Source organism: Sus scrofa, chromosome 5 (genome assembly GCF_054392235.1).
Source record: "Sus scrofa isolate SSC_HxYL_T2T_F1_AM1 chromosome 5, Sscrofa_HxYL_maternal_Yorkshire_Landrace_v2.0, whole genome shotgun sequence".
Taxonomy (NCBI): Eukaryota; Metazoa; Chordata; class Mammalia; order Artiodactyla; family Suidae; genus Sus; species Sus scrofa.
The window spans coordinates 39,859,138-39,872,237 of NC_139387.1; the positions used below are offsets into that span (position 1 = coordinate 39,859,138).

General features: G+C 40.0%; 1 protein-coding gene across 3 annotated transcripts in view; it reads left to right on the forward strand.

Moving 5' to 3' along the window:
• Positions 1-13,100, forward strand: part of TPH2 (tryptophan hydroxylase 2) — a 105,001-nt gene that overhangs the window by 7,047 nt on the left and 84,854 nt on the right. For 2 of the 3 annotated variants that reach the window (XM_084956354.1, XM_021092003.2), the window contains exons 2-5: positions 2,008-2,160; positions 4,963-5,146; positions 5,257-5,357; positions 10,518-10,585. In XM_084956354.1, coding sequence (XP_084812480.1) covers positions 4,978-5,146; positions 5,257-5,357; positions 10,518-10,585 — 338 coding nt within the window. In that variant the 5' untranslated portion in view covers positions 2,008-2,160; positions 4,963-4,977. Of the gene's footprint in view, positions 1-106; positions 202-2,007; positions 2,161-4,962; positions 5,147-5,256; positions 5,358-10,517; positions 10,586-13,100 lie in introns of all 3 variants that reach the window. The other variant, XM_084956353.1, reaches the window with a different exon arrangement.

Below are 13,100 nucleotides of genomic sequence, written 5' to 3' on the forward strand. Positions count from 1 at the left end.
ATATATTTCAATGGTTCCTGCAGGATTTTTGTGTTTTCTATGCCCCCTTCCATCTGCAAAGACTGGTATTTAACCACAAAGTAATATTTTCTATTTCTGTCTACAGGTGCTGGTTATTGCAGTAAAAGAAAGATCAGATTCCTTTGAAAAGTTTTCCTGTGTTCCTCATTACTCCATTTTTTTTTCAGCTTAATTGATGGGGTAATGAAAGCAATACAATATTTAAAGCAGTTTTTGTTTAAATAATAACAAAGAACAAGTAATATTTTGCAGGATTTTAGATCCTCATTTGGGGTATAGTCATAGGATTGAATAAAAAAGACAGTGAAATAAACATATTCATATTTCTAGTTATTAAAAATATTAAATGTTAATTCATTACTGTAGTACCAGAGTTTATCAACCAATTACAATTCAATCTGTACTATAGAAAAATCTGTTTTAATATTGTAGCTCCAAATATGTGCCAGAGGGTTGTATTGTACTGATATCTTATTACTGCTAAAAAGTGTTGAAAAGTAATCAGGGCAAGTTTTGGAGAACTATTTAAATCAATTTACGAAAATGAGTTTAAAAACATAAATAGATTTTCTAGCATTTAAATATCATGAATATTTGAATGAGATATGACAATGAAGAATTCTGAAACTGTAATGAACTGCTAGAAGGAAAATGAAGAAAACTAAAGGGTTATGATTAATGTACAATAACCCTTTCACGTAAAAAATGCTGTTGAAATATATGATCTTTGGCAGATGTTAAGAGTATTAGGACCTCTGAGCTTTTAATGAGTAAATATACTGTCAAATGCCAATGCCTGTATAAACCTCTTCTTTCTCTCGTCATAAATTATAAAATATTTATTTTTATGATATATGAATCTAGTGAATTCGGCAATATTAATATGTGAAAATAGAGCCAGTAGAGAAATGAGAGGAACACATGGCAAAACACCAATCACTAAGTTCCATGTCAAATGTACGTATCTCAGTTTCATGAGGAAATAATAGATTGGTGTGACTGCACTGTATCACTATCTGCCAGGGAGAAAGTTCTGTTTGCTCAATTCTTCATTTGCATATAAAGAACACGAAGAAGTACATCCCCTAAATTTGCTGTCTGTCAAAAGTTTCCAGCTTTTTTAGTGTGTATTTCTGACAATGTGATCTGAGTTTCCGAAATCTATCATTTTTTTCTTTAACCAGTAGGACTAAGAGTCATTACTTAGGTATTATAGTGTCTTGAATGGTCAATGAAGTGTTAATCTTTTTCAGTTCTTCAGATTCTAGCTTAGCTCCTCAAACGATGAGCTAATCCTCCTTTCCTTCCTTCTTCCCTCTCTCCCTTCCTTCCTTCCTTTACTTTTTTTAATTGCTGTATTTTGATAGCCGCTTTTTAGAGATCACCTGCTGACACAGATGACCCTAATTGAACACACTTCTTTGTGCTGAACTTCTGCAGATAGATTCACATTGACAGTGTGGATCTAATTGCAGAAAGTAAGATTATCAATTTCAGTACATGTCCTGACATATTTCAAAACAAAATGAATATATTGTTTTTAATATTTAATCAAAACAAAAATTATTATTGTGAAAAATATGTTTGGTCTTACTTTTGTTATGTTTAGGAATCCATGTGGTTTAACTAGGCTAATAGATCACATTTCATACTGTAAAATAAACCTAGAAAGAAAGGTGGGACTTACTCATCCTTGAGACTTTTTACTTTATGGTGGGCAGATTTTTGTTGCTATTAAAGTGAAGCAAATATGATTCCCTTTTAATTTCAACCTCTGGCTGATAGTTTAGAGCATTGTAAACAGTGTTCCTGAGCAAATTAGACCAATACTTATGATACGAAGATATGAGTGACTTTGGCAACTTCTCCTAGAGTTTATATGATTGCTGGGGCTTCCAGTGTATGAATAGACTCTGGGGGGAAAAAGCTAGTTTTAGAGAACTCTGAAATCCTAATATTTGTGTGTGTGTTTCTACCTTCTTGAAGCTAAATAAAAGTAACTCTGGCAAAAATGATGATAAAAAAGGCAACAAGGGAAGCGGAAAAAGTGACACTGCTACCGAGAGCGGCAAGACTGCAGTTGTATTCTCCCTCAAAAATGAAGTTGGTGGATTGGTCAAAGCACTGAAGCTCTTTCAGGTGAATGTAAAATATCACTACCTAATTTTAAAAATGCCTCATGCTGGGTTACAAACCTATCATCTGTTGTGAAATATTACTGAATCCATTTCTGGATAATGTGTTGAAGTTTCAAAGAAGCCAAACTTTGTGAGGCTTTACAAGAGGAGTTGTTCTGTCAAACAATGAAATAAGCAGATTTTTGGGAACCGTGTTTTATGAATTCAGAGTCAGTCTATTAGTAATGCCACAGACTGCTACCAGGTGAGGAAGTCAGGAATCAAAAGTATGAGCCCCATACCTGGAGATGCAAATGCCAAAGAAGTCACGGAAGATATCTTTAAATATCAAGAAACTGCAGCCTGATTTGATTTGTTAGCATTTGAATTGTGCACATGTCCTAGAGCACATTTATTTCATAAAATGAGATATATTCATATAGACATTCAGCATTCCCTTAAGCCTCATTGTTTCATGAACTTAATGTGTCTTTTATAAAGATGACTCTCCTTAAACTTGGGCTAGGCCTAGCTCTCTCTTTACCTTTAGCCCTTTCCTAGGCCAAATGGGTAGTTTGAAACCTCAAGAAAGAGCCTGGTTGAGGGGGAGGTGAGGAAAGCCCAGAATAAGTGTTGCCTTCTTGCCAGAGTACACGTGATGGTGACCTGACCCTTCAGCAAGCATCTCTACCGGTGCAGTTTGTTTGGGGGCACTGGCTGTGATTACAGCTCTAAGATAGGGAGCCCAGCTCGCATGGTGCCTTGGGCTGCTGGTGCAGTGGAAAGATGATTGGAATTGCAGTCAGAGGATTCAGACTTTTGTACTCCTGGCTTGGCTAATCACTAGCTGCTTCCTAGGTTCAATTTCTTTATTTGTAAAGTAGAAATAATAATTCCTACCTAATAAGGATGTTGTGTTGAAATAATATGAGTGAAAGTGATTTGTAAAGCATACAGATTATTGTGATGCCTCTTTGATGACTGTAGAGGGGGAATTAGCAGCCTGATTTGGCAAATATTTTCTTGTTAGTTTTTGACCTTGAAGAAAGGATCAGGCATCATAAACAATGGTAATGGAAATCTGGGGAAATATTTTATACATAATTATATCATCCAGCATTTCATACAGTGCCCAAAGGCAGGCCAATTCAATTAGACAGCTGGGTACACTGGAAAAGTCCCGGGAGAAGGAGTTAGGGGCCCTGAGTTTTCACTTGGCCATGAGCTAGTCATGGGGTCTTAGTTACATCACTTAACCCATCTGGACCTCAATTTCCTTGTCCAAAAATATCTACTGTGCTTCAACCAAAGGACGTTACAAGCCCAAAATAACACAATTTGTGTGAAGACTCTTGAACTTTGAGCTCAATGTTAGTCTTTTATTATCTGCCAATTTAGAAAATATGGCATTATTTAAATATTAATAAAAACAGAGATAGAGAATTTAGTGTCCTGATCATGGGACTAGTTTCTTTATATAGAGGATGATGCTGTCCAATTTTATCTGTCTGACACCAGTAAGTTCACATCCTCCTGCTATGCTAAAAATTCTGAAGCCATCCAGGATTGTATTAATAATTGTGCTGGTAACCAGAGTATACCATGGAGTAATGGGGAGGGATCTGCTTTTGGGGAGTGGGTTAGGGTGGAGAGGAGAACTTAGTCTTCAGTTAACTCAGGGCAAAGGAAAACTACATCACTGGGGAAATTTAAACCTGAGGTTTAAGTATTAAATTGCTGCCCTCCTTCGAAAACCTTGTAAGGAGACTTTTACCCCCGAAATCCATCATGATAGTTGCAGCAACACATCCTTGGGTGAAGCTAGGCCAGAAGTTGCTGAAAGATACCAGTTGCTAAGTGGTTCCATTTAGGAATTTGTTTTCTTCTTCTTGGTTTTTTTTTTTTTTTTTTTTTTTTTTTTCACCTGGCTACTTTTCTTGCCTCCCCCTGCCCCCCCTGTGGGCCATACTTTGGCCAGTGTTTCCTAAACTTCAGTCATTTTCATATTACCTTCCTAGTTTCTGTCTTATATGTCTGCTATTCATACAATTAATTACTTTTTCTAAGATTATCTTATTATTTTAAAACTTTATTTCAGAAAGGAATGTTACACTACTATAAAGTCTGGGGTTTGAATTGTATTTTTTTTTAAAACATACAAAAGTAAATCAATCAATCAATCTGTGGATTATATGATGATGAACCCCCCCCCACACACACACACACCCCAAGAACTCATGCATATCACCAGTGGGATGTGGACTGCTCTGAAAAATGATAATGTTCATAATTATCATACATTTTATAGGTCCCTTTATGTACCTTAATGCCCCCCCCATTAAAAATGAGACAGGAAAACCTACACATCGTCACTTTTCTTATTAATAGAAACAGTGGAAATTTTTCTTTCTTTTCTTTTCTTCTTCTTTTTTTTTAGGGCCACACCTGCATCATATGCAAGTTCCCAGGCTAGGGGTCAAATTGGAACTGCAGCAGCCAGCTTAAGTCACAGCCACAGCAACACCAGATGCGAGCCTCATTTGAGATCTACACCACAGCTCATGGTAATGCTGGATCCTTAACCTGCTGAGCAGGGCCAGGGATCAAACCCACGTCCAATGGATACCAGTCTGTTCACTACCACTTGAGCCACAGCGGGAACTCCAACATTTCCATATTTGAGTCAACTAAACAGTGAGGAGATTGCCTATTTTTACTCTATTGTGGGCACTTGGTTATGAGTTGAACAAGAACATGAACAACATGCCATGGCATCCCTTCTATTGTGCCCCGAAGGTGATTTAGAGATGTTATATTTTCACAGGAAAAACATGTCAATATGGTTCACATTGAGTCCAGGAAATCCCGGCGAAGAAGTTCGGAGGTTGAAATCTTCGTGGACTGTGAGTGTGGCAAAACGGAATTTAATGAGCTCATTCAGTCACTGAAATTTCAAACCACAATTGTGACGCTGAATCCACCAGAGAACATTTGGACAGAGGAAGAAGGCAAGGCCAGTTTTTGCTTGTCGAGTAATTTTGCAATCTGACAAATGCTGCAAGGGGGAAAACACAATCTGTGAGCTAATATTTTTGAACCTGCACTGTGTTTTCAGCAGAGCTGGAGGATGTGCCCTGGTTCCCCCGGAAGATCTCCGAGTTAGACAAGTGTTCTCACAGAGTTCTCATGTATGGCTCTGAGCTGGACGCTGATCACCCAGTAAGTGTCTAGTAAAATCTATTCTACTCGTGCTCTGCCAGCTCCACCAGTGTGCCACTTTCTGTGCTGTAGTGCTTTATTGTGGAGCAGTTTATTATTTCTTCCCCATGACTGAGAGCAGCTTTTAAATGATAAAGCTTCCCTGTCCACATGGTTTGGCTGGAGGAAGGTTAGAAGGATGGCATATCCATCTAGCCTTCAGTTTTTAAAAGAGTTGGATAGAGGAGGAGAGTATAAACCTTGGAGAATATTTCCATAGAATTAGATAGCTCGAAATATACTTGCAGATGGTGACCCTTGGAAAAATGATGCACTAAAATTGACCCTCCTTTGGAAACTAGGGAGGACTAGGCATTTTTGGAGCTCAGCGAGAAAGTGAAAATCTCCTTGATATTTTCCTTGAAAGCTGGAGGTAGTTGGGAGTAGAGGGATGTGGTGGACTTCAGTCTTGATGGAAAGGCAGGCGGAATGAATAAGACTGTAATGGAAGATGCATCTCTTTCCACATCTACACTGAATCTATTTACCACCATCTCTCCTCTACTCCAGTAAAAACGACCACCTTTAAAGAAATACAATATATAGTAAGCATTTCCCATTATTCGCTTTTTCCCTGTTTACATCAGTTTTTATTTAATGCAAGAGGTCTGGAACTTCTTTATGCTCAGAATTAAGTACAGTTTATAGTCTGGGAGAAGCAAACAATGTACTCATTTGCTACAAGCAGCTTTTCCCCCTGGTGCCTCTTGTCTAAAAATGGGCAGATTAAAGGGTGAAACCCAAGCAGATGGGTCATGCTTCTAGGAGCCTTTTGTGGTCTGAGGGCAGTGGTTTTTAAATATTCATTTTATTTAGATGGAGGAAATATGGAAATCTGATAGTGAGACTGTATGGAGTGGTTCTCTTAAGTGTGGTCCCCAGGACCAGCTGCATGAGCATCCCCTAGGGGTTGTTTTAACAAGCCCAGACTTCAGTTTGAAAACCACTGCTTTAACGGAAACAACAGCAGCTTCAACAAAAGGGAATTTTTCAGTCAAACCAGTCAATTGGCATAATATATAAATTCAGACCAAGTTGCAGCAGACCATTCAAACAAATGATCAAACAAACCTGATTCAGTTGCATGACTTAAAAAGCTGAATCCTCTTTTTTTTGGCCTCCCCCTGGCACTTGGAGTTCCTGGGCCAGGGATCAAATCCAAGACACAGGTGTGACCTACCAATGCCAGATCCTTTAACCCACTGTACTGGATGAGGGATCAAACCTGTGTCCTGGCACTGCAGAGATGCCATTGATCCCCGTGAGCCACAGCAGAAACTCCAAAAAGCTGAATTCACTCAAAGAGAGTGCCAACATAGCCTAAAATTTTAGAATAATTCACAGTAGTTCACATGTAAGGCTCCTGAAATTTAGAAAAATAGTCAAAAGTGACTTAATATTCATCTATTTATTTTCCCCTTTCTACCTCAGAAGAGAGAATTAGCACAGGTTCCTGATTTAAGAGATTATCAAGTAACCAGATGGTCTAGATACCAGCTGTTAATTTGCAGGATGACCTTGGGCAAGTCCCTCTACTTCTGCAACTCAAATTCTTTATGCAAAAAGTGGAAATAAAATTCTTATTGACCTCAAAGGGGTGTTTGCAAAGCCTAGTTAATAGAACAACGGGAAAGCATTTTGGCAAGAGTGAGTGCTTAATTCCAGGAAAGGAAATGCTGTATTAAATCATCCAGATCAATGCCTGGACAGTAAAGGATTTCTTGCTAACCTCCTCTTTCCAAATGCTCCCCTTAGTCTAGTTTGGAAATTACTCATCCTGGAGAAAAGGGGGTCAGAACAACCACAGGAACTACTGACCTTGCTGTGAAAAAATTTATTCTAATACCCAGCATAGATTTTCCTGTGCTTAAATTTGTTCCAGTACTCCCAGTTATACCCACTTTATGATACCTTCTCTTATTTTCTGTGCAGCCACTTGAAATAATTGCAAGTACTTAACAATCTTCTATCTCACTCATCATACTTTTTTGCCACATACATTTCTTTCATAAGTACACCAAATATTCATTACATAAAATTTGATATTGGTAAATTGGTATTTTTTTAAAAAGATTATTATGTGATGAAGATGAAAAAAGTTGTATAAGGAATTGCTGTGCCTGGGAATAATCCTGGTCCCAAGGCAGGGGTTATTATGTTAGGAGGGTGCTCTTGTGCTGAGCCCCACAGAAGGGACTTAGCATATGAGTCAGGCTGCTGAGGCTCCCTAGAAAGGGTTAAATGTGTAGGTCAATCCATCTCAAATTTAAATGGACAAATAAATCACTTGGAAGCTCTTTTCAAAGGAGGATCTTTTCAAAATGCACTTGAGAGGCCTGAGAGTCTGCATTTCTAGCAATCTCCCAGTTGAGGCTTATCCTGTAGATCTGGAGGCCACAGTATTAGTAGCAAGGACCTAGACTGGGAGGGTCTTTCAAAGTGTGGCTTCACCCCCCCCCCTTAATACAGTGCTTGTTAAAAATGCAGTACCTGGAGACTCATTTGAAGTGTTCCAAGTCAGAACTTCCAGGGATGGACCTTGGAATTTGCATTTAAAAGGATTTGCTGGAAATTCTGATGATCTCTATAAAGTTTGAGAAGTAATGTCCTAGCTCAGAGATTCTCAGACCTAGCTTTCCATCCAAATAATCTGTGGGGAATTAAAAAATATACTCATGCCAGGGTCTCACCTCAGAGTGCTTAAATCAGAACCTCTGGGAGTGCGTCCAGGTTTGGAGTATTATTTAAAGCTCTGCAAATGATTCCCATATCCCACCAGGGTTGACCTATTGGGGATAGCTATGTGTGCCCGTGTACATTCAGCTGTGCACTTTTGGTTGCTGGCTGGGTCTTCAATTCCTCTTGATTTAAATTGAGAGAGCAAGAGTGATGTGCAGAAGATACTCTCTGAGTGCTAGGATTTCCAGATTTGGCAAATAAAAATATCAGATGCCCAGTTAAATTTGCTTTTCATATACACAATACATTTTAAAAAATGTAAGTATGCCCCAAATGTTTCATGGGTGTCCTGTATTTTATCTAGTACCCTTATCCCTGGTTTCAGTTCAGAATGGATGACCAAGAAATGCTGTGTCTCTGTAATCGCTGGTGTTCTGTTTTGCTGGTGCACGGTTCAGTCCTGGAGGCTCTGAATGTCCCATAACACTTGTGTAATCACCATAGCACTAGGCTAGTGAGGCAGGATGAGTAAATCACTCTCTTGCATGCCTGGAAAATGACTGGATACTTGCCAAGAAGAGACAGTCAAGATTCTTTGGGAAGCCCAGCAAATTATGATGCCGTTACCATGGGGGATGTTACCATGCCATTACCACTTTGGCGGGAACCAGGGGACAGATGCTATGCTTTTCACTCTTCCTTTTGTCATGACCTTCTTTCTTTTTGAGTAATAAAAGTGTTTGGAACTCTTCATTCTTACCATCCCAGGTTGCTTGGTGTGATAGTGAGTATTGAAACCCATGTTTTCTAGCATGACCATGTCTACCCTCTATGGCACAGGACCTTTTCTTGGGTCATAGACCCATTTGTGAAGGTGGTAACTATGGTCATAAAATTTTGTATACACATTTGAAGTTTCCACAAGCCTGCCTATGAACTCCAGTTTAAAAACTCTCAATGCCCAACAGAAGAAAGAGAGTGCTAGCTTCAGGAGGTGGGGGGGGGCACTTCATTTCTGCAGGGCATTTGGGTGACCTCAGGGCACTAGTGCTCTCCCTCTGTTAGTGACCCTCATGTCATTCCTAAGAGAAAAGCTGTTGCCAGTGGAAGTTCCTCATTTCCATTCAGCATCTGGTCCTGTGCAGATTTCTGACCTGAAGGCCAGTTCTCCTTCAGCCAGAGGAAAGAACGGAATGCTATACTCTGAGTTGAGGTTCCTCTTCAACAGCCCCCCTTGCATAAGTGAGTTGACACAGAGTGACCAGCCTTTGTGGGCCTGTCCCAGTTCTCCTCCTAGAGCCCACAACCCCAGTAGCCTGTTTCTTTGCCTGGCCTTTCTTCTTAGAGTGGCCCGAGCATCCTGGTTTCCCTTTGGGGCTGCAGGGGTTGTAGAGGTAAGAAGTTAAATTGAAACAATTCCTGCTGGGCTTCCAGCCATTTGAAGAAACTACCCTGGAAGGAAATGATCTTCTGAAAGTGCCTGAAGGAAAGGAAAATGGAAATTCTGTTGACAGCAGTAGAAGTTTTTGAGTAAACCAGAAAGTCCTTTCAGAAGGAATCCACTTGATTGAAGAATGACAGATAGGATGTTTAATTTCCCAAATGCTTGAGATGGGTAAAATCTTGAAGTTGGATGAAGACTAGTCAGAACCATAGGAACTCAGAGGGGAAGGGAACTAGCCTGTTATCCTGTGCCTGTGTGCCTCTTGTATTCATAACATACAGCAAAACCTCCTTAATTCATCCTAATTTGGAGATTTGATGATTATTCTGAATCCTAGAATTTTTTGCCTTTTTTTTTTTTTTTAAGGCTGCGCATACACGGCATATGGAAATTCTCATGCTAGGGGTTGAATCAGAGCTGCAGCTGCTGGCCTGTACCATAGGTCATGGCAACACCAGATCATTAACCCGCTGAGTAGGGCCAGGGATTGAACCCTCATTCTCATGAATACTAGTTGGGTTTGTTACCACTGAGCCACAACAGGAACTCCCCTGAATGATAGAAATTTAATACATGTATATTTATTATTCACTTACATGAAGAAATTAAGTTTGTGTTAACTACTGAATAACCATGTTAAAGAGACCTGTTTTAATGAACAGATAAGATTAATTTGTAAGATCAATTGTGTAAATGATAGAGAAAACCAAAGGATACTGTACACAATATCAGTTTGCTTAATTAGCCATTCTGCCTGCTTCATGGAAAGGTTAACTTTAGTCTGAATTCCTATACATCCCAAATTGGGATGGTCCAATTTAATGAGTTTTACTGTAAGAACAGTTTGCTTCTGCCTGTGTCATCAAGGTCGTCATCCAAGGAAAAAATTTACATTTGAATTGGACACTCAATAAATATCACAGTGATTTTCTTTTAGGTCTTCTGCAGCTAATTTTTTGGGCACTCTGTTAAATATCTTAATCTCTTTTCTGTTTAAGGGATTTAAAGACAATGTCTATCGACAGAGAAGAAAGTATTTTGTGGATTTGGCCATGGGTTATAAATAGTAAGTACCTATGTAACTCTTTCCTGTGACTTGTTGCTGTGTTAAACAGACCTGTCTTCTCCACACTTTAACTTTTGCAGAAAGCAGACACAAACCATTTTAAAGACTCACCAACTCTGAAGGCTTTAAATGCCAACATGGATCTTTGACTTTGGGTATAACTGTAAAATAATGAGAGCTGCTGGGCACATGCCAAGTAACATTTTCACCATTGTACTCTTAGCTCAGCTAAGGCAAGGAAACATTTTTGTATACTCTGCAGGGCCTGGAAAATGAGCTTTAATTTAAATTCTGACTTGGTTTTTCAGTAACCCCCTTCCATGTCCAGTTTCCCCAGGGAAACTTGAGGATTCAGGAAAAAATGGTGAAAAGGCTAGTGTAAGCACCCATAATAGGAAAGTGTTTGCTTTTCAGGAAAAGGGAAGCTTTTTGTAAGCTGGAGAGTCTATGGAAGAGTTTCATACCTACTCTGGGATCTGGGTTGTTATGAAATTGGAGAGCCTCAGGAGTGGGCTGAGCACTGTGCACAATGCGTGGACATTGACAGGAGGTTTGTGACTGGCAGTAATTGTAGTGTGGTAACTGCAGGCCATGTCTGGAAAAATGGGGTGGATGGTAGGCTTCTGTTTCTTCTGCTCACACTAATAAAAGTTATAGGAGTTCCTCAGTGGTCCAGCAGGTTATGGATCCAGCACTGTCACTGCTGTGCCATGGGTCTGATCCCTGTCTGGGAACTTCCACACACCATGGGTGCAGCCAAAGAAACCAAAGCAGACAAACAAAAAAGCCTTACAGACCATTACAGCACTGTCACTGTCTTTCCTTTGGTATGTGATCAGCTACGTGAATCTTGTCATCAGAACAAAATCTGTGTCTGTACCTGAAAGGAAAGAGTCTTTCTTACTTTAGTTGACTGGTGAGAGCTTGACTGTCCTGTGGGGCAAGTGTGTCCTAAGTAAGAATTTAGGGCATTATGTGTGTTAGAGAGGGCACCATTCTTTGCCTTTTTTTTTTTTTTTAAGAAGCCTGACACACAGGTGCATAAAGCAAAGTGAGAGGAGTCCACATTGCACTTCTGATTGGGACAGTCATTTGCTCATTTCTAACCTCCCTAGATGCTTCGGTGCGCTTTCCTTCCTCCTCTTAAGCCCCAGGCATCCCTCATTCTTTCTCCACTATGTTTATAATCATAAAAATCAGCACTCTTTGGCACATGCTTTTCCACAGGTGTTTACTCCAGTCCTGTATTCTCCATTCCAAGCAGTTTCTTGACCCTCTTTAGACAACTGTGACTTTCTGCCCCTTCACCATGTCGGTGTATTCACAGCCTGTCCTGGCCAGAGCCGAACCTCATGCCTACCTCATGCCCTCCCTTTTACCCTCAGCACCAGCTGGCTAACTCCATCTCCGAGTGTTTCTGAGTCAAATTACCAAGAGAGGACTCTAATCAGCCAAATTTACTTTTTCACATCAGGCTCTGATAAGTGTTTGCAAGCCTTAAGGTTGGTGCCCCTTGGTTCACAGACCATCCCTTTGGAATCAGGTCATGTGTGCATAGATGGGTCCTTAGAAGGGGTATGGACAGGACAGACCTCTGGGGCATGACCTTCCCAGGACATGATAAAAGCTCAGTGCTTGGCAGAATTTTTTCCTTAGATAAGACAGATAAATTCCCACTGTGGGGCAATAGGATTGGTGACATCTTGGGAGTGCTGGGACACAGGTTGAATCCCTGACTCAGCACAGTGGGCTAGGGATCCGGCATTGCCCACAGCTGCAACTTATGTCACAGAGCGGCTTAGGTCTGATCTCTGGCCTAGGAACTGCATATGTCATGGAGCAGCCAAAAAAAAAAAAAAAAAGAGAGAGAGAGAGAGAGAGAGAGAGAGAGAAAGAAAGAAAAGGAGTTCTCATTGATTGTGGCTCAGTGGGTTAAGAACCTGACTAGTGTCCATGAAGTGTGGGTTTGATACCTGGCCCTGCTCAGTAGGTTAAGGGTCCACTGTTGCCGGCAAGCTGTGGTGTAGGTTGCAGATGAGACTCAGATCTCGTGTTGCTGTGGCTGTGGCTGTGGCTGTGGCCCTGATTTGACCCCTACCCTGGGAACTTCCTTATGCCTTGGGTGCAGCCCTAAAAACAAAACAAAACAAAACATTAGAATGAGAATGAAGAAGAAAAGAACAGATAGATAAAAATGTATTTTATATGTAGATGCTATATATAATATATATAAGAACAACATATATATGTGTGTGTGTGTGTGTATATACACACACGAAGGATTTTGTTAAAATGGTGATAAAGGGACTGCCTCAAATATAATTTATTTCTTCTTGCTATACCCCAGAAATTAGACAAAGAGAGGCTGAGAGTGTGGTGACACTAATAGAAATGGTATATATTTATCAACTAGTTTCAAGGAGGATTGATAATGGGGAGTCTTAAAAGTTTTAAAGAAAACATTTATATGGAGAGGAGAGAAAATGAGCCCATATAATTAAAATGATGGAGGATG